At 55.5% G+C, this 19325-nt stretch overlaps 6 protein-coding genes across 6 annotated transcripts; 3 read left to right on the top strand and 3 right to left on the bottom strand.

Annotated features, from left to right (window-relative positions):
- Nucleotides 1-280: 280 nt before the first annotated feature.
- UMAG_01077 (uncharacterized protein) lies at nt 281-2380 on the top strand (the record flags this gene model as incomplete). Its single annotated transcript, XM_011388737.1, has 1 exon — nt 281-2380. One exon carries the CDS (start codon nt 281-283, stop codon nt 2378-2380), a length of 2100 nt encoding a protein of 699 aa, XP_011387039.1.
- Nucleotides 2381-2559: 179 nt separating this feature from the next.
- UMAG_01076 (uncharacterized protein) lies at nt 2560-3630 on the bottom strand (the record flags this gene model as incomplete). The annotated part of the gene is made up of 1 exon (XM_011388736.1): nt 2560-3630. One exon carries the CDS (start codon nt 3628-3630, stop codon nt 2560-2562), a length of 1071 nt encoding a protein of 356 aa, XP_011387038.1.
- Nucleotides 3631-4250: 620 nt separating this feature from the next.
- UMAG_01075 (uncharacterized protein) lies at nt 4251-10832 on the top strand (the record flags this gene model as incomplete). Its single annotated transcript, XM_011388735.1, has 1 exon — nt 4251-10832. The coding sequence occupies one exon, from the start codon at nt 4251-4253 to the stop codon at nt 10830-10832; it is 6582 nt and encodes a 2193-aa protein (XP_011387037.1).
- Nucleotides 10833-10920: 88 nt separating this feature from the next.
- On the bottom strand, nt 10921-12873 carry UMAG_01074 (uncharacterized protein; the record flags this gene model as incomplete). Its single annotated transcript, XM_011388734.1, has 1 exon — nt 10921-12873. One exon carries the CDS (start codon nt 12871-12873, stop codon nt 10921-10923), a length of 1953 nt encoding a protein of 650 aa, XP_011387036.1.
- A 487-nt stretch (nt 12874-13360) lies between these two features.
- UMAG_01073 (uncharacterized protein) lies at nt 13361-15973 on the top strand (the record flags this gene model as incomplete). The annotated part of the gene is made up of 1 exon (XM_011388733.1): nt 13361-15973. One exon carries the CDS (start codon nt 13361-13363, stop codon nt 15971-15973), a length of 2613 nt encoding a protein of 870 aa, XP_011387035.1.
- Nucleotides 15974-16147: 174 nt separating this feature from the next.
- UMAG_01072 (putative GOR1 glyoxylate reductase) lies at nt 16148-17214 on the bottom strand (the record flags this gene model as incomplete). Its single annotated transcript, XM_011388732.1, has 2 exons — nt 16148-17050; nt 17125-17214. 2 exons carry the CDS (start codon nt 17212-17214, stop codon nt 16148-16150), a joined length of 993 nt encoding a protein of 330 aa, XP_011387034.1.
- Between the last annotated feature and the right edge of the window lie 2111 nt (nt 17215-19325).

Here is a 19325-nt window from a genome sequence, read left to right as displayed (position 1 = left end):
GCTTGTCTTTACAGAAGTTGGGTTACGCGCGCATCTACGCACCGTCTGGCCGCACAGACCAGCAAGTTGGCTTTGGTTCATGATACCGAGACAGGAGACATGACGAATGTGCTTCCTCGAGCGCCTCAGGCCTCACAAACACTTTGACCGTTATCCCAACCCAAGTATACGCGTTACCTTTTTTGATCCTCGTACCGTTTCCATTCTTTCTGTCACCGACTTTCTTGCTCCCATCCAACACCATGCTCTGCTGATCCGACTGTTTTCGCCTCTATCACACATGCCACTGAGCAACTGCTACAGTTTCCTCCACTCTCCCTCTCCCGCTTCTGACGTCAACTTGCCAACACGCCCCTCCTCTGATAACCAATCCGCATTTTTGCCAACTCATCCACCTCAGTCAGACGATACTCTGCTCGCAAGCGTTTCGACCCGGTCGGACGAGGCCGGCTTCTCCCTTAGATCTGCCATCCCTTCTTCCTTGACCTCGCTACTGGACGCTGCGTCCACTCAGGTATCCAAGGTGACTGAAACTTCTATTAAGCTTGCACAATCCAGTCTGGCTTCCGTTGGCTCGGCTTCCCCGTTCTTTTCCCCGTCCTCTGAATCGTCGAGAAAGCCGACGGACCCGTCAGAAAGCTCGCCAACATCGCCTCGATCCAACTTGAAGCCAGCTTCGGAGCCTGCCACCGCGAACCCCGCTCGAGGTAGCACGACTTTCACGTTCTGTCTCTTCGGAGCTGCTTCTACTCTTGCTATCTACCTGCTCGCACGCAATCGGCAAAATATGAAACATCTTCAAACCGCCAGAAGCCTCGCTTACCGGGATGCACGCGCTTGGCGTCGTGTAGCGCTCGATTTCGCTAGGATCAATGCGCTGTCGGGTAGCCGGGTGCAGAGCTTAGTTGCGGCAGGTCTCCGTGATGGCCAAGCCGGTGGCGAAATCGGCCGTCAGATCGAACGCGAGCTCGAAGAAGCTACCCGAGCTGTAGCACAGCGACGCGATTGGATCAAACAGCAGGATCGCAAAACTGCTCAGTGCGCTGCCCCTTTCTCCTCTCAGCGTAGCTTTAGTGGCGCTTGGGGTGACATCTTTGATCCGCACCACACAGAATTTTTCTTTGGTTCCCATGTAGGCCGAAGAGGATCAGAGCTGGGAGACTACGGCAGATGGAAGCCTAGGCACTCTTCACGACATGACGATATCTCTTGCGCCTCAAGCGATGGTCTTCCGTTCAAAGCATCGGAGGCCAGGACGCGCGCCTCCTCGTCTGCTACATCGGCTAGTCCAAACCCGGCCGAACACAGCGCTCAGCTCAAGTGGCAGAGGGCTGCAGGACATTCGGCTTCTGCATCTCAGGCGAACAGCAAAAGTCCGACGGGGGTAGACTCTGCTCTCTCAGCTAGCGTTGATGCACAGCCTGATAGTCGAGAAGAGTGGATTGGCGATGTGGATCGTGCCATTCGCGAACGCGATCTCAGGTCATCCCAGTCACCCTCTGGAACCGACCAGGCTGCCGTCGATCCATTCTCCCATTCCGAGTCCGAGCCAACCATCGACGCTGACAGGCGAGAGTCTGGCGTTGAAGACGGGAACTATCTGCTACCCGTCTCAGACCTGCACATTGCCACGAACGGCCAGCTTCGTGATGTGTCAGCCGAAGTGCCAATCAACCACGTCAAGTCTGAGGCAAAGACAAAGACAAACCGGACCAAGATCGGCGCCACCAAGGTCAACACAACGGTGACCGGCACTGACAAGTCCTCTTATCCCCTATCGGACCAGTTTGGAGATTTGCATGATGTCTATATCGCTGCTTGGGATGACAACTTGACAGGGCGTGAGCAGTCGACGATTTCCCAGCTCAAGCCAGACATCACCACAAGCGGCAACGAAGCAAAGCCGAATCAAGCGCTCTTTACGAAACTGCGCTCCCAGAGGGCAACGAATGGCCTTGCCAAGAATCCATCGACTACGGACGATGAGATCGAGTTTATGGCAGAGCTTATGTTCCCATCCGCTGCGGCACAAGCATCCCCCGCTCAAGCCAAGCCTTCTGCTATGCAATCTGTGGCAACACCTACTACCAGCACCAAAGAGGAGGAACTGCTGAAACAGCTTGACCACAAGCAGGCCGAGCTGACGGAGTACAAGTACAAGATCGACGAGCTCTCGGAACGTCTAGATACAATGCGCGACATGTGTCACGACTTGACCGACGAGGCATCGAGGCGCGAAAAGATGCACAAGATCCAAGTCGAGCAGCTCGATCACAAGATTGGTCTTTTCACCGTATGGGCAGAAGAAGTACAGCGTAGATTGGGCCTCGAGACGCCACCGTTCTTTGCGTCGCTTCGCAATCCGCTCAAGCGCGAGTGATCAAGGAAGTACGAGGTCAGCCTTCACGTGATGTTGCCTCGCACACTACTGAATTGAGCGAGAATGTCCTTTTGTCAATCTGAACCGCACCACTTTCTACATTGACAATGTGTGAGAGGCCTGCTCTGTATTGAGTACGACTTGTACAAAGATGACTGTGATCGAAACTGCACTGAAACTCATGCGAAATCTGTGATGTCGCCTTGGTCTTGGTCTTCTTCACGCCGCATGCTGACAGTGACACCGGATCGATTGGCTTCGTAGTCTTGGTCGTCGTCGTCCAATTCATCTTGTTCGTGACTGTCGCCGTACAGTTGGCGGCCTTGGAATCCGTTTGAAGCCGCTGCTCTTGGATTTGCGCTCAAAGGGTTAGCGAGCGGTGTACTGAATTCGTCTTCATCAAAGCGCGAAGTACCGGTCGGTGTTGCGAATGCAGAAGGAGGACCGCCGATGCGTGGCGTTTTCAATTGGTCCTCGGAATTCGGTGGCTCTTGGTCATCGTGCGACGACATTTCTGGCGGTACCTTGGGCAGGTCTTGCGGTTTTGGAATACGATGCAACAGCCCATACCCGACTCCACAGCCTAGCAAGCCTTCTCCGCCCCATTCACGATTTGGTACGATGATGACCTCTCTTGTGTGATCATAGTCGGAATTGTACACGTACAGCCGCAATGCACGGTCGGTATGTGCTTCCACAAGCTCGTAAAAGTCGCCTTCGGCCTGCAAAACGCCACCAGGCCAGCCAATGACAAAGTCTCCAAAGGGAACCAGACCAGCAGACTCAGCAGGTGAGCCTTCAAGGATCTCCAAGATATGCCACACATGCGAAAGTGCTTGGGATGGGTTGCATAGCCTCAGAGAGAGTCCTAAAAGCGAAGGTTGCGAAGTTGCTCGTGAACTGGTACCATTGATGCTGCTGGTCGACGGCTGAGATGACCATTCTCTTGATGGTACAAGGCTGACTTGACGCAGTTGCTGACGTTTCGAGTTCCATACATTCAGAATGACTTGTGTTCCCTCGCGCTCTTCCAGACTCTTCCACGCTCCCAATCCTGTAGCGTCGCCTCCGCCGTCGACGTCCTTTGACGGATCAAGCGCTACGCCATCGATTCCAACGCAAAAGTCGAAAAACGGCTCGATGCCGGCAAGGTGAGCGGGTGAGCCAGCCGCAACTCGTACAACGTGGTATCCTTGCCTCGGTGCTTCGTTCGAGTCGTCTACTCGGAGTTTGGATTCAGAAGCACCCATGGTGGACAGCAGCCTCTAGCTTCCTTGCAAATGCGCGGTCTTGACTGGTTTCACGCTGATTCTGCCAGCTACGTCTGCTAGCGCGATTCCTCTGATTCTCTCGTGTGAGGTGTATGTCGCAGCGTGAGTCCAACAGCGGAAATGTGGTGGTTGAGAAAAGGGCGCGAAGACAAGCCCACGGACCAAGCCCTTGTAGCCAAGGTTGTCCTGCAGGTTGACTTCTTGGTGGCTCGACCGTCATACTGATATATGAACTCAATTTGACTGCCACGCTCCTCGCTCGAAATTTCGCTGAGCCGTCACGTGAAGATGCTGTCTGAGGCAGCAAATCGGCAAATAACTTAACGCATCAATCGCGAATCGCGAATCACAGAAAGGGTGAGTGTGTCACAATCGTGAATCCAATCACGAATCATCTTTCTTCCATCCAGTTCACTGTCATTGACCATCACCAATCTGCGCTCGTTACAACTGCAATTCTTTGAATCGCAGACGAGACCTACGGAACTGCTTCGGCTCGATCAACCATTCGTCTGCGCATGACGACGTCCTTTTCGCCTCGATTTGTCAATCTCGACGCTGTTAGAGCTCGCTAGTCTACTTACGGCTCTACGCCGGTCATGGTGGATTCCAATCCCCCTCCCGACCCTCAGGAGATTCAGAGACTTTCTCTAGCAGCTGCTGACGCCGCTGCGCAACAAAAGCTCTCTGCATCTACCTCCACCGACATCACCATGCAGGACCCGACCGCAACACCCACGGTCGACGTGTCGGCGGCTGCCAATCTTCCCAAAACGACACCTCTACAAGTGCAACTACCTCCCCACTTCCCGGAAGATCAGCTCACGCTGGCACTGACCACCTTGAGCGGCGCCGAGCCACGTCCACTCGTCAATATTGAGCGTCTCCAATCTCCCGATGCCGACCTCGTACTTCACCTATATGACATTGCCCTGAAAGCGTTAGGCTGGAAAGAGCAGGTCTCCGCGCTTCGAGAAGCCCAGGAAGGCGCCCAAGCCAGCTTGACTGCTATCAAGGCCACCAATGACCGACTGGAGCAGGATGTACAAAAGGAGAGCACTGCCGCAGTCGAAGCTTTACGTCTCAAAGACATCTTGCAGGCTGAAGTCGTCAACCTTCAGAACCAGATCGGCGCGCTACAGACTGCGCTCGACGATGAAAAGCGAGCGAACGAGGCATCCAAGGAAAAAATCACCCAACTAGCAGCCGAACTGGCCGCCTCGCACGAACAGGTTGCCTCGCTCACTGCAGAAGTCGAGACAGAACGCAGAGCCAAGGAGCTTGTCCGAAGCGAAAAGGATCGACTCTCAGCCGAGCTTGTTGGCGTTAGTGCACAGCTTACAACTCTCAAAAGCTCCACCGAAACCGGCGTGCGACAGGCTGCCGAAGTCCGTGGAAGGCTCGATCAAGCGGAGCAAGAGAAGCGCGACATCCTCGCCAGTCTTCAACGTGAACGTGAGGAGAGCACCCGCAAGGCCGAAGAAATCAACACGCTGCTCTCCCGCAACCGCGACGCCCGCCAAGAAATTTCACGCCTCGCCACATCCGTGCAAGAATCACGCAGTCAAGAGAACATCGCCAAGTTCAAGTTGCAAGGTCTCGAACAGGAAATCAAGCTTACCAAGAAAGATGCCGAGTGGGCTCACGAGCAGCTGCTCAAGCTCAACGAGTCTTCTGCCACCTTCCGCGCAGCCAAGCGTGCTGAACTCAGCCGCGCTCAGGCTGAATTGGATGCCGCGCGTCAAGAAGCCGCCGTCGCGCGCTCCAAGGTCGAATCTTTACAGACAGCTTACAACGAAGCCAGCACCAAGCTCAGTCAGACTTCGGACAAAGTTGCCGACCTTTCTGCTCGTCTTTCTTCCCAGGAAGACTCTTTTCGCTCCGAGGTTGGCAGCCAGAGCCAACTCGTCAAGCTGCTTGAGAGAAGAGCCGAACACTCTTCGCAGCGCATCGCTGAGCTCGAACAGCAGTGGGAAGAGGTACTTGAACAGTGCCGAACCCGAGAGCAAGAGGCTTGGGCAGAGACACAGAAGGAGGTGGAGCTGCGCCAGGCTCTCGAAGAGGAGAACCGCGAGCTCTCGAACGCTCTCGACCGTCTAGCTGAAGGCGTCGGCATCGGCCAAGGCCACCGCGAAAATGGCGACGCCCTTCTCAACCAAACTCTCGATGCCATGAGCGATGGCGACGCTGACTCTGACGTACGCAGCACTGCTTCAACACCACGACGAGCCGGCCTTTTGGGCACCGCCGCTTCTTTCAACCACAGCTTTGGCATTTCGCCCACCGCAGAAATCGCTAACCGCATTCGCAAGTCGGGCAAGAGCTTCAGCCAGATCTACATGGAGCTTGCCAAGACGCAAGAGGAGCTTCGTCGAGAGAGGCTCGAGACGAATCGACTTGGCTCGGTTCTTGCGCAGGTCATGGATGAGCTGCAGGAGCGTGCTCCTCAACTCCAAGCGCAACGCGAAGAGACCGAGCGTCTCACGGCTGACCTCGACGAGATGGTTGCCCAAGTCGCTATGGTTTCGCAGGAACGAGACGCGGTGCGAGCCGAGGCGAAACGGCTGACGCTCGATCTGGAAAGCATCACTCGCGAGAACGGTTTCATGTCGCAGCAACTTGCTGACCTTGGCCGTCAGGTACGTGAGCTTACCAAATCCATCATCCTGCGCGATGATCCCAGTGCTGCTGAACGCCTCGAAGACGATGGCAGCTTCCTCGCTGAGCTCGACGCCATCGCTCCCCTCCCCGACACGCTCCCCGAATCCGACACGCAGGCCGTCATCACCACCGAGCTCGTCACATTCCGCTCTCTGACCGAGCTCTGTAGCCAGAACGCTCGACTGCTTCAGGTGACTCGCCAGCTGGGGGCCAAGATGGAGGAAGAGGAGCGCAACTACAAGGCACGCCTCGCTGACGATCAGGACGATGCCGTTAACGAAGCGCGCGAATTGATCGTGCGACTCGAAGACGAAGTGCGCCAGGAGCGGTTCAAGGTGGAGGAGGTAAGCAAGGAGCGTGATTTGTTCCGTCAACTCTGCGCCACCGGCGGTCGCAGTGCCGATAACGAGAAACTCGAAGAGACCTCCTCCAACGCAATCGTGCCCATGAAGTCTGGCCTGCCGCTGGCCGAGTACGAAGCACTGCGATCTCGACACGAACGACTCAAGTCGGAAACTGATGCGGAGCTCTCCCGCTACCGCGAGGAAATCCGATCTCTGCAAGCGGAATTGAGCAAAACGACAGTCGACTCGGCCCGTGAGCATACCCTTCGTCAAGCCGCCGAGGACAAATTTGCCAATCTTCAGCGGACATTCCAGCTCACCAAGACCGACCTAGATGAGCTGTCGAAACGAGCAACAAGTCTTCAGGAGAGTTTTACGCGCAGAGACATTTCCGTGCAGATGCTCGAAGAGCAGCTCATCCAGTCTCGCTCCACTTTGGAGCAACTGCGCACCCAAGTATCGAGTTTGCAGGCTGAGAAGGAGGTCTGGAAGTCTCTCGAGACCAAGCTCCTAGAGGAGAACCGTGACATGCAGGTTGAGCGGAGCAGCCTCCAAGAGCTCGTCCGCACCACCCAAGCCATGCAGTCTGAGCTTGAGCAGCGTGGGCAGGATGCCAAGTCTCGCCTTGAGCAAGACGTAAAGCGGCTCGACGAAATCAACGCGGATCTTCGCAGCCGACTCGCCGCCGAGCAGGATCTCTACCGACAACTCAGCCTCCGCCGCGAGATCGAGACAAAGGACTTGCAAAGTCGCATCGACCTCTCCAGTTCCGAGCTAAGCAGCGCTCGCGAGGCGCTCGCTATTGCTCGCACCAGCGCGGATCACACGCAGCTTCGTGTCGAGGATTTGACCCGCCAGCTCGAATCCATCCAGGAGAAGCTCAGCATCTACGAGCGTCGTGATCAGCTCTCGCGAGATGCAGTTGGTTTCCGCGCTCAAGCTGACATTCAGCTGTCAAGGGAGGAACAGCTCGAGATTGAACTGTCCGACCTCAAAGCCGGACGAGCGGCTGCACAGCTCGAGGTGCGCAAGAGCAAGCTAGAGGTGGAGCAAGCGGCCGCTGCTGTGGCTGAAAAGGACGCCGCGCTCTCTGCCCTGACGCAGGAGCACGACCGACTCAAGGACAGCACCTCGTCTGAACTCACCTCCAAGTCTGCAGAGATCGATGGACTGCAGCAGCAGGTGGCCAGCACCTCGTCTCAGCTCTCCGCTGTCCAAATGCAGCTGCAGGAACTGCAGCAGCAGCTCGAAATTGAGCGCTCAGCTTTCCAAGCCGAGAAGAAATCCCTGGAAGATGCGATCACTGAGCTCGGTACCGTCGAGGAGCGCGCCCGTGCCGAGCAGGAAGATGTCAAGAGCGAGATTCGCAAGCACGTTCAAACCTCCAAAGCTGCGCAGCTCAAGCTCGACGAAGTTACCAAGCAGGTTGACACGCTCACTAACGAGCTTGCCGAGGTGCGCGAGCAGCTCAAGAAAGCTAGGCAAGATGCAAGCGCGCTCCGCAGCTCCAAGGATCTGGCTGAAGCGGAATGGGGCCGCGAAAAGGCGAGCTGGAATGCCGTGCGCCAAGCGCTCGAGCGCGAGAAGGCCGATTTGCAGCGCAAGATCGACGACCTCACTACCCAGAACCAGATCCTTCACACACATCTGGAGACCATCAACGCGCAAGCCAACCAGATGCGTGAGGCCGCCGCAGCGCCTCTTCCTTCCATGGACGTCGAGAAGGAGCTTGAACAGGTCAGCAATGCTGTGCCGGCGTCAAGTGAGCCGGCTGCTGCTGCAACAACAGACGTTGCCGATTTATCTGTCGAGCCCGCTGCTCAGGGAGTAACAGAATCTTCTAAAGTCGCCGACGAAGGTGCTTCAGCTTCAGGAACTGGAGAACCAGTCACCACGGAGGCGCCGGTGTCCAAGCCTGTGCCTCCCGTTGAGGTCAAACAAGAGGAAGGAAGCACATCAGGCTACGAGTTGGCTCACTCCCTTATGAAACGCCGCGTCGAAGAGCTTCATGAGGTCGTCAAATTCCTGCGACGCGAAAAAGAGATTGTCGATTTGCAAATGGAGATCAACAAGCAGGAAACGTCGCGACTCAAGCAAACTTTGGAGCATGTTAACAAGACGCTCGCCGAAACACGCTCCGAGCTCGATACGGAGAGGGCCAAAACCGCCTCCTCGGCCAGCACCACCAGCCGGCACGTCGAGTTACTCGAAAAGATCAATCAGCTGAACGAGCTGCGCGAAAATCACAACACGTTGCAAGAGAGCGCCAGCCGTGGTGAGATGCGCATCGCTCAACTCGAGTCTGAGCTGCGTGCAGCTAACACGGAGCTGGAACCCGTTCGAGAGCAGCTTCGCAACGCGCAGATTGAGCTCGAGGCGTCGCAGGCTGAGCTCAACGTGATGCGCGAGGATAGCAAGCGATGGCAGTCGCGAGCTCAGTCACTTCTGCAGTCTCACGGCATGAACGAAGAGATGCAAAAGGCCGAGCAGCAGTATGGTGAAGCTCAGCAAAAGATCAAAGAGCTGGAGACCAAGCTGAAGGAAAGCGAATCCGCAACGGAAGGTGTCAAAGCAGAATTGGTGACGGCAAAACAGAACTTTGAAAAGCTCAGAGAGCAGGTACGCGCCAGGATTGCGGCTGAGCGAAAGGCCGTAGCTGAGGCTCAAGAGAAGCTGGTGGCACTGCAAAAGGAAAAGGACGAGGATGCGGCCAAGTACCAGGAAGCGATCGCAACACACGAGGCCAATGTTGCCCAGCTCATTGTCGAAAGGGATGCACTGAAGCAACAGCTAGAAGAGGCACAGGCTTCGGCTTCTTCAACCGTCGCAGATGGTCACGGTGGAGCAGCAGCCACCATTGCTACTGGCGAAACCTCGGTTGCACCTACTGCCGAGGTTGAAGCAGCAGCAGCATCAACAAATGCTGTCGATCAGCAGGCAGCCATCCAAGCCGCGGTCGCCGAAGCGCAAAAGCAATTCGACGAGATCAAGGCCAAGCTCGAAGCCGAAAAGCAAGAGGTCGAGGCTGCTCGTGACAAGCACCTTCAAAGGGGCCGGGAGTTTCTTCGGGACAGGCGCGCAGCTCAAGCCGAGGTGCAGGAACGTGACGCCACGATCGCCCAGCTCAAGAAAGAGTTTGCCGAGAACAACGCAGAAGCGATTGAAAAGGCTGTGCAGGAGCGTCTTGCAGCCGGTGGCAATGGTAACATTTCTACAGGCGCTGCCGATGCTGGATCCGACCTGTCCATCCTCCGAATGCGTGTTGTGGAGCTTGAAGGAAAGCTGCAGGCTTCCGAGACGAGGATCCGCGAACTCGAAGCCCAGCTTGCGTCTTGCAATGTTCCTACTGACATAGCCGAACTCAAAGCGACGCACGCTCGGGAACTGCAAGAATTGCGAACCTCGCTCGAGCTCAAATATGCTCAGTTGCCAGCCAGTGTTGAAGGCAACGACGTGGAATCGCAGGTTCAACAGCGACTCAGCGCTCTGGAGGCCGAACGCCAAGTAGCGGTGCAAGAGGCTATCGCAGCTGCAGTCTCTGTGCGCGAAGCGGAGCTGAAAGCGCAACACGACGAGAATGCTAAGGCACGCTTCGAGGCGGGCAAGAACGAGGCGAATTTGAGGAACACACTGATGATCAAGCAGAAGGACAACAAGATCGCTAAATTGACAGCCGAGATCGCGGCGCTCAAGGGGGAGGAGGTGGCTGGTGCTGGGACGACGGGTGCGCCGACCGGACCGGCTGGCAGCGGAGCGGGTGCCGGTGGTGGGGCTACTAATCTGCCCACTCGACCGGGGGTGTTTGGACGCGGAGCAGCACAGGCGGGGCGCGCTACGCCACGCCCAGCAGTAGCCAGACCCATTCCCACCGGTCCCGCCAACCCGGCCAATCCAGTGTCCACTCCCGCGGCAAATGCAACACCTAAAACCGTCGCGTCGATCCGCGGAGCTGCTGCAGGACGAGGTGGCACAACGCGCATCGCGCACGCTGCAGCTCGCGGCGGTCGAGGCGGCACCACTGCAGGCGCCAAGCGCAAGCTGTCTACCCAAGGCCTCAACACCTCCAACGCTGCCAATGCCGCAGCCGCCGACGGTCAGGGCGGCGCCAAGAAACCCAGAGCTGCCGGTGCGCCCATCGCGCTCAAGAAGCCCGGCCAGGGCGGAGCGGGCCAGTAAGCGTGTGTACTCTAGCAACCGAAATCTCACATACACAGTCCCACTACATGTTTTGCTTGATCGGTATTACGTCTGACATGCGTAGTGGCTACGACTTGTTCTGAGGCGAAAAGAACGACCTGATGTCTGACCCTGCCCGCTTCCCCTTATCGCTCCTGGCAGCACGCATCGCTTGCGCTCGCTTCGCCTTCGGACTGCGCCCATCAAGCGTGCCTTGGCTTGCACGTGCTGGACTCGGCTCGCTCCGCATCGTTCGCTGATCGTGTCTCTCGTGTTCTGCATTCCTCCTCTGGCGATCGAGCATCTCGTCTATCGGCCCTCTCTCCTTCTTCGGCGGAGACCTCCAGGGGTGTGGTGGAGCTTGTGGGAAAGCTTCGTGCCGCGGTTTGGCTCGCGTCTTGCCTCGCGGAGGGTTGATGTGGATCCCTCCACCGCTCGAGGGTGAGAGTTCACGGCTGTATCCTCCACGAGGACGAGGAGGCGACAGCGGTGGGTTGTAGGGATCCGGTGAGAAGCGACTCGATGGTTCAAGAGCGTTTGTGTTGGCATCGAGGTTGTGTGTGTGCGGTGACGATGACGATGACGATGACGAAGAAGAGCAGGCACGGCTACGTTTCGAAGGTCCATCACTAGCAGATGCCGAACGGTGCCGTTTCCATGTCGAATCCTTAATCGCCTCCTCACCTCGACGAACGCCAAACCCATCTCCGACATCGTCACCTTGAGTCGAATCAGATTCTTGCGATTTCATCCGCCTTGCTGAATTCTGTGTCGACTCAGAATTGGATGTCGTCCGAAGAACAACGATCGACTCGCTGCGACTAATCTCTTTCGCTCCACTATCCTCTTGTGCGCCTGTTGCCGCTTGTTGTTCGAATTCTTGCTGCATCTGCTCGGCCAACTTTCGATCTTCCTCTTCCTGCTCTGCCCGTGCGCCCACCTCCGCCAAAGCTGCTTGCTCTTCCGCTTCTTGCGCGGTCCGCAGCGCGTGCGAATCCTTAGAGCAGGTCGACATGATGATATCCACATTTTGCGAAGGTTCTTTCTTGACAACATCTGCTGAGCTTTCGTTCGTCTCCCGGAGAGTCGTCGGTATCCCAGACGTCGCCTGCTTGGGCTGCTTCTGCCTAGCTAAAAAAGCCTTCAAGCCATCCTTTCGCTCCTCGATCGGCAGGATAAAGCTCGGATTATTGTTACCCACCTTGCCCACTTCTTTAGGCACCTTGTAACACTCCAGTTCACCCTGCAGCGGCCTCAACAGCTTGGCTACGTCAAGGCTCCAGCTGTCATCCACGTCTTTTCCCGTCTTCACTTCGTCCTCCGATTTCGTTTCAACACCCATGCCTAGCCAGGTGGATATAGCCTGAGCAGTGGGCAGAATGACAGGCATACGATCGTGTAGGAACCCTAGCTGTTTATTGCTTGCCGTTGTGACGATGGTAAAGGTGTAGAGCGGTTTGTCTTGTCCTTCGAATCGGACAGATTCCCACAGCCCTGCCAGAGGCATAAGACGCTTTCCATGTCCCAGCTTGTCGTTTCGACCATGACCGGGTTCTGTCATCCCCACGAAATGTGGGATCCGCTCCACGTTATCCGCATCCCCAGAACCACCTCGCTTCTGCCACTCGTAAAACCCCTGAACAAACACCACACAGCGCTGGCTCGGCAGCAGCGAATGCCACATCGACTTTTGCGGTGACAGGATGGTATCATCGCGCGCGTTTATCGTTTTGTACGCTTCGCCATAGCTGGGTGGCTTTTTGTGGAAACGAGGTACGAGACCCCACTTCATGGTTTGGATGATGAGCTGGAGCTCTCGGTCTTGCTCGGTCGGATTGCGGATTGATTTCAGACGCAGCTCGCGCTCCCAGGTGAGTTCGCGGCGCACGACTGGGCTGCGTGTCTGCGGCGCAACATTGTGCGATGGGGTATAGTCGTCTGCGTCGGAAGCAGGGGTGGGAGCACGCCGATCGGGTAGCTCTTCTCGCACCGCCGCGCGGTACTGAGGAATCGATTGGGCATTTGCAAAGCGTCCACACATGCTGCGCGCGCTAGCGGTTGCATGACATCGTCAGTGCATCTGCGTGCCCTCCTTGATGATCGTGGTCATGTTGAGAAAAGACGTTCTATTCCACCCGCTTAGCTGAGTTCATCAATCAGCCTTGGCTGTCGCTGAGAGTACAGTTCAGGGTCCTCGTCTTTGCTGTAGGACTGCGCAATCGCGAGATTTCCTCCTCCACAACTCAATGTCTCGGCTTTCCCGAAATCTGACATCGGGCTGACGTCCCGCCAATGGATCGCGATATCTCATGCGATTTTGGATCTGGGGGAAAATCACGTGTAACCTTTCGCGGATGAGAGTCGACTCGCGCAGCGGAATCGTGAGTCGTGAGTGTTATCTGTGACATGTTTTTCTACGCCAGATGTGCATGAAACAGTCAAAGTTGCTGCTGTCACCAGTCTCTATCTCACACCTTTACAGATGATCACAACCCCTGAACATTGGCACGCACGCTTTTGACCCGGAAATGAACGACGATATCCAAGTTCAACTGGACATGATGCCAAGTACGCAAGGAGATGCTGCTTTGGTACCATTGCCAGACACTCCAAACAAGTCTTTGGTCCACCCTGTAGCCGAGACCGAAGTTAGGGCAGCATTCGCCTCTTCCGACAAGCAGGCTTTTCAAGAGCACCTTGCTGATACATTTAACGCCAATGCCAGGTCTACACTGTCTGTAGCTACATTGCAGTCACCTCAACGCAAGACGACAGCCAATCTTGAGAGCAAGCCAATGTCGCCAGAGAAAGCCGCCCTCGCTGCCATGTTCGACTCGATCAAAATGCCACATCCGATCTCGCCCTCAAAGTCGCCACGCAAAGCCTCAGGTAGCAGCATCCTGTCTTCTCCATCTAAGCAGACTGCTCCCGAAAGTGCGTCAACAGTGTCGTCACTGTTCCTCAACACGAGTTCGTCTTCGACCTCTCCATCGAAAGTCGGATCGACCGATTCGGCTACTTGCCGGCCACACACTCGCGACTCGCCTTTGCGTCGGCCAGTCATCATCAGCTCGTCTTCTTCACCTGGCAAAAAATTGAGACCTACTGAAGTCGAAACTGAAAACGCTTCCACACCTCTGTCGCCTGCTGATCTTCCCGCTTCGGACGTTAGACAGCCGCGGATGCGACCTTCAGTGCTGGCGTCGTCCAGCAGCCCAAGCGCCAAGCTCTCGGATCTGAGTCTGACTTTGGACACTACAGGCACACAAGAGCTACTCTTCAGCCAAGATGCGAGCTTCCTCGCGGCCACTGCAACCACAGCTGCTGACGTCACGATCAACGACAGCTTTGACGTTTCTCGAGCAAAGGCACGTATCAAATCTTCGTCTGTTACCTCCGTCGCTGCTGCGACAAACACTTCGCCGACCAAGTTCGGCGGTGGCTACAAGGCAAGGCCTCGATGCAGTATGGTGCCCGAAGACGCAGTGCCGGACATCAAGCCGAGCTCTCCTGATAAGAGGCGTAATGCGCTGGGCCTGAGAGGGCTCGGTGTTGGACGTGTAGTCAAAAATGCTGCTGGCGACGATACGATTGAGCTCAATTTGACGGGCAGCTTTATGGGTAACTCGAGCCTGATCGGAGGCAACCTTATGGACGAGAGTGGTGAACCGTCACTATTGTTCGGAAGTAATTCATTTTCGATCTCGCACTCAAGGTCGCCGAAGAAGGAGACTGCTCAGCAGCCGGAGAAACAGATCGAGAGGAAAGGCAGCAGCGATGACAATGAGGAGGAGGAGGAGGAGGAAGAGGAAAATTTCGAGAGGGACGCAAAGAACGTGCAGAAGTGGGCAGCGGAGGCTGCGAGAAAGACGCAGCTGGGAAGACGTGTAGATGAAAAATCACCCAACAGGGTTTTGATGTCGTCCAGGACTGCGCTTTCGACCGTCACTCAACCGTCTGCATCTGGGTCGACTGTCGCTAGGCCAGTATCACGAATTGCTCCTCGCAACTCGCTCGTGACGCCAACCGCGAGAACTAGGTTGTTTCAACCTCGCGCATCGGCGGTGTCGACAATGATCACGGCTGAACCTGCCCTGTCACGTTCAGGAAGCGCATCGAGTGGCTTATCCGCCACATCTGCCTCAGCCATCTCTTGTTCCTCCTCCTCATCAGCACAATTGGATGGTAAGGACTTGGTCAAGGAAGTCAAGACACCCATGCGTAGTAGGCGCAAAAGCACGTTTACCAGCACACGCCCACCTGTGTCTGGTCCTGCGCGTCGAAGGGAATCGCTCGCCGCCGCTGCTGTAGTGCAAGCGCATCCCATCCCATCACTTCCATCTCTAGGACCTGCCACTCCGGGACGCATGCGAGCCACTTCCACCCCGGTTGCAAACACCTCGCCAGGGACCAGAACGCCCACTGCACCGACGTCAAGAACCATTTCAAAACCAAGGACCTCGCTAACGGGTCGAAACAGCGCGGTGAATGCTGCACCACGCGCTTCGGCTCCAGCTACTGCGAGCACTCGTTCTATTCCACGACCGCGTGCCTCACTCACCTCCACTACTACGCCTGCTGCATCACGTACAGCTCTCGCCACGACAACCGCAACCACACGCACTCCATCAGGTCGGACAGCAACAACACGTTCAACATCTCTTGCCGCACCCACCTCGCGTACTGCCACCAGCCGTTACTCGATGGCGCCCGTCGAGGCGACGCCTGTCGGAGCCCCAGGGATAAAAAAGAGTGCATCTCAGCCGCACGGCCTCGAGACTGGCACTGCTCTCGTAACACCCGGTATAGCTCGGCCGCAGAGGACGTTGGTTCCACGCGCTAGTATGAGCCAGATCGGCAGCGGTGCCACGACGAGTAGTCGAAGCTCAACGCTCGTAACGCCAAGAGCAGCTGCAGGTGGTCAGACGAATGCGTTTAGCAATCGAACCACTAATAGCAGCACCGCTGTAACAAAGATCTCGACCGTTGGCACCTCCAAGATCGGAGGTCCGACTACGCATAAGCCATCCATACCGGCGGCGGCAGGCGGATTTGGATTCAAATCTCGTACTTCAGCTGTCTACATCGGTGCTGCCCGTGAACCAGCTCTTTTGCCGGATGATGGAGATAAGGAGAATTGAGACATGTCTTTCCTCAACAATCGGGGGCCCTCACAAGGCTCCTGTCACATGCTGCACATCTCTCACCTTGTCCTGGTATGCACGATGAGTGAATCTAAGTGTTAGAGTATGCTATAAGTAAGACGTGTTTTACGAGATGCAGAGTTAACTTTTGGCCAAGAGTGTTGAAGAAAATCACTTGTGCTCCTTGACAATGTAGCTGGGCTTTCCGGTCTGGATGGCAGTCTTGATGGATCCAAATACCTGAACCTCCATCTTCTTCTGTGTCTCGACGGTCTCGGTACCCATGTGTGGCAACAAAATGCAGTTGTCCATCTTTACCAGACGTTCGTCGATCTTTGGCTCTGCGGGGTAGACGTCCAAGCCAGCGCTGGAAAGTTTTCCGCTGCTGAGCGCTTCAATGAGGGCCTCTTCATCAACGACACCTCCACGAGCGGTGTTGACGAGGATGGCGCCATCCTTCATCTGGTCGAATTGGGCTTTGCCGAACGACTTTTCGGTTTGCTTGTTGAGCGGAAGGTTGAGCGAGACTACGTCGGATTGAGCGAGCAGTTGTTGCTGAGATTCAACATATGTGTAAGAGGCGTCGGCGTTTGGGTTTGGGTTTCGGTTGTAGTAGATGATCTTCATGTCAAAGGCGGCCGCTCGCTTGGCGAGGGCGGAGCCAATACCTCCCATACCAATGATACCCAACGTCTTGCCCTCGGGGTCGTGAGCGGGTTTCAGGCCCGACTTCCACTTTCCACTCCTAGCGTTGATTTCAGCACGGTAGTATTGACGCAAGCTCGAGAGGACGAGGAACATGGCGGTATCGGCGGTGGCATCGTCTACAGCAGCAGGTGTGTGCGAAACGGTGATTCCCTTGGCCTTGGCAGCATGGACATCGATCTGATCGTATCCAGCACCGTTGTGACAAATCGACTTGAGCGAAGCAGGGAGCGCATTGATGAGCTCAGCGTCGAAAAGACCCACCTTGTCCACGGAATCGTTGTGTCGGTAAATGGCGATGATGTTGGCATACTTGCCGCCGGCAGAGCAAGCTTGGAAGAATTCGGCTCGTGTGGGTGTATCGAGGTGCTGTTGCAGTGGAAGAGTGTCAGTCGAATTGCCATGCGAGTCAACCTTGTCAACTGTGAACTGTGGCAACTTACCAGAATCTCTGCGATCGAGCCAAGGTCATTCTTGAGCTCGTCGTGAGCGTGGACGATGGTGCCACAGATGAGGACCTGGGGCTTCGACATGTTTGCAATGCAAGGTTCCGGGGGCTGGTTGGAAGTAAGAAAGGAACGAAGGAAAAGATGTAATAATGAGGAAGAGGAAGACAACCCAAGATTGTAAGGATAGACGAAAGACATTCGTGATTGCAGATAGTCGTGAATATATAGTACAGTACGGACCGGACACCTGCGGAAGGGCAGATCGACAGAGATGGCCCCTACGGACCTAACGAGCGAGGGGCAAATCGTGAATTAGAACCACGAGAGGTCGCCGACCACCGCCCGCGGGGGGAATTAACAGGCATCTCAATCACGAATTGTGCGCGATGAAAGTGGGGTGAAACCAGCGATAGGAACTTTGTCGGCATGACGCTTTCCACCTACACGAGCGGGCTGTGTCTCTTTCCACTTGTTCCTGGCAACGACGAGCCGCTGTTCATCAAATCTTACAACGAGATTCGCCTCGCTCAATCCTATGCCAAATTGCCGCTTCTCACGGGGAAAACAGTACGGCGTTCGCTTCTTTTAAGCCTCGCTCTGCGGATGCCATAAATTGCCCGCTCCCTTCAGGACTGAAGTGTGTTTGGTACAATCATGGAAACGATCTAGAGAGTAAACTTTCGTTTGTGAACTTGTCTCTCACCTTTTGAGCGAGAGATGGATTCGCTTTGAGTTTCGGACATAGTCAATCAAGAATGCTACTTACTCACTCGCGATTCTGTGACTTGGCTGTTGCTGTGAAATTACATCTACGTTTATGGAACGGCACCATGCTTCAGTCACGAGTGGAGCGTGGAGAGATGCAGTAGCTGCATGTCCGGTCCGGTCTGCCCGCTAGATTATAGTCGCGAGTCGCCGATCCTTGAATCGGGAACCTCGATGGAATACACCCGTCGCAACCTACGATCTGTCTCGATCTCTCTTTGTCACTCTAACAATCAACGCTTGTAAAAACGCAAGGTGCTCGTTGTTGGATGAAGCGCACCGACGTTTTTGACTTTTCATTTAAGTTAACTTATCTTTTTTTTTTCATTTTGGCGTCTCGCCTGCACTTTTGACAGCGCTGCAACGACAGGCGGGATCACCATTTCATTTCGGCGATTCCGTGATTGTTGCGCTGCTGATGGCCGTCAAGGATGGCCTCAGCGATAACGAGCCTCGTGATTTAGGTTGGCCTTGGCTTTTGCAGGTTCCTGTTCTGTCGATTTGCAGCCTTGTTCTGAGTCCGCTCTGCGCTTCGGGCGCGCTTCCTCGTCCTGCGCGTCTCTTGGCTGGCAACTCGAGTGTTCTCACGCTAGCTTGTACGCTTTGGCAAGCATAGGTTGATCGTCTTAAGGCCAGCCTCCGGGCTAGCATACAGTGCAGCAAGCTACATCAAAGTTGGCATTGAGATTCATCATCTTGAGGCGCAACCTGAGTCACGACTTCACTGCTTGTGATTTGGCGAGCTGTGGATTGTGAGATTGAGCTGTCCGTCGTTGTACTGAATCGTCTGCTTCTAGTCACGAGTCTGAGTTTCGGCAAGGCAAATTGGTGTATGACTTTGTGACAGCAGGCCAGTCTCGCTCGAATGGAAGATCGATACTGCACTCCCTTACCCTTAATTCAACCTTGCATTCGGCTAACTAACTTACTTGGACCTTTTTCCTTTTCACCCTTGACTGGCTCAGCCTTGGTGCTGATCGAGATCGGCTCTTGCTGCGACTTGCGCGTGTAATAGCTCTGCAACGCGGGAGAAAGACGCAGCGCTTCTTCTAAATTCGTGCTTCGTGTTTGCTTACTCGCGTGTTTCAGCTGATATGCGAGTGTTGCTTGCCTCCCTTCGCTCTCGGACCCATTTGGGAAGATCGACTACACTGTTATTTTGCTATCTATTCTGGCTCCCAACTCCAAACGCTGTGCTGTTCAGCCCTGACAGCTGCCGAGAGGTCTCTCAGCTATCAGCCACCAAGGGACGTGCTCATTTTCCGCGACGTTTCTTCTCAAGCCAGTCCATGATGCCAGTCTCTGTGCGCAACTCGTTGTCCGTTTTTCATCCCTCGCTCGGGTCATCTTGAAGCACAGCAAGACTGACTCCTCCCGCATCTCCCCTCAACCTCCCTCATTTCCTCCCTCCCACCCTCCTTCCTTCTTTC

Source organism: Mycosarcoma maydis, chromosome 2 (assembly GCF_000328475.2).
Source record: "Mycosarcoma maydis chromosome 2, whole genome shotgun sequence".
Taxonomy (NCBI): domain Eukaryota; kingdom Fungi; phylum Basidiomycota; class Ustilaginomycetes; order Ustilaginales; genus Mycosarcoma; species Mycosarcoma maydis.
Note: the sequence above shows the minus strand (reverse complement) of the source record. Positions and strands in the feature narration are given on the sequence as shown.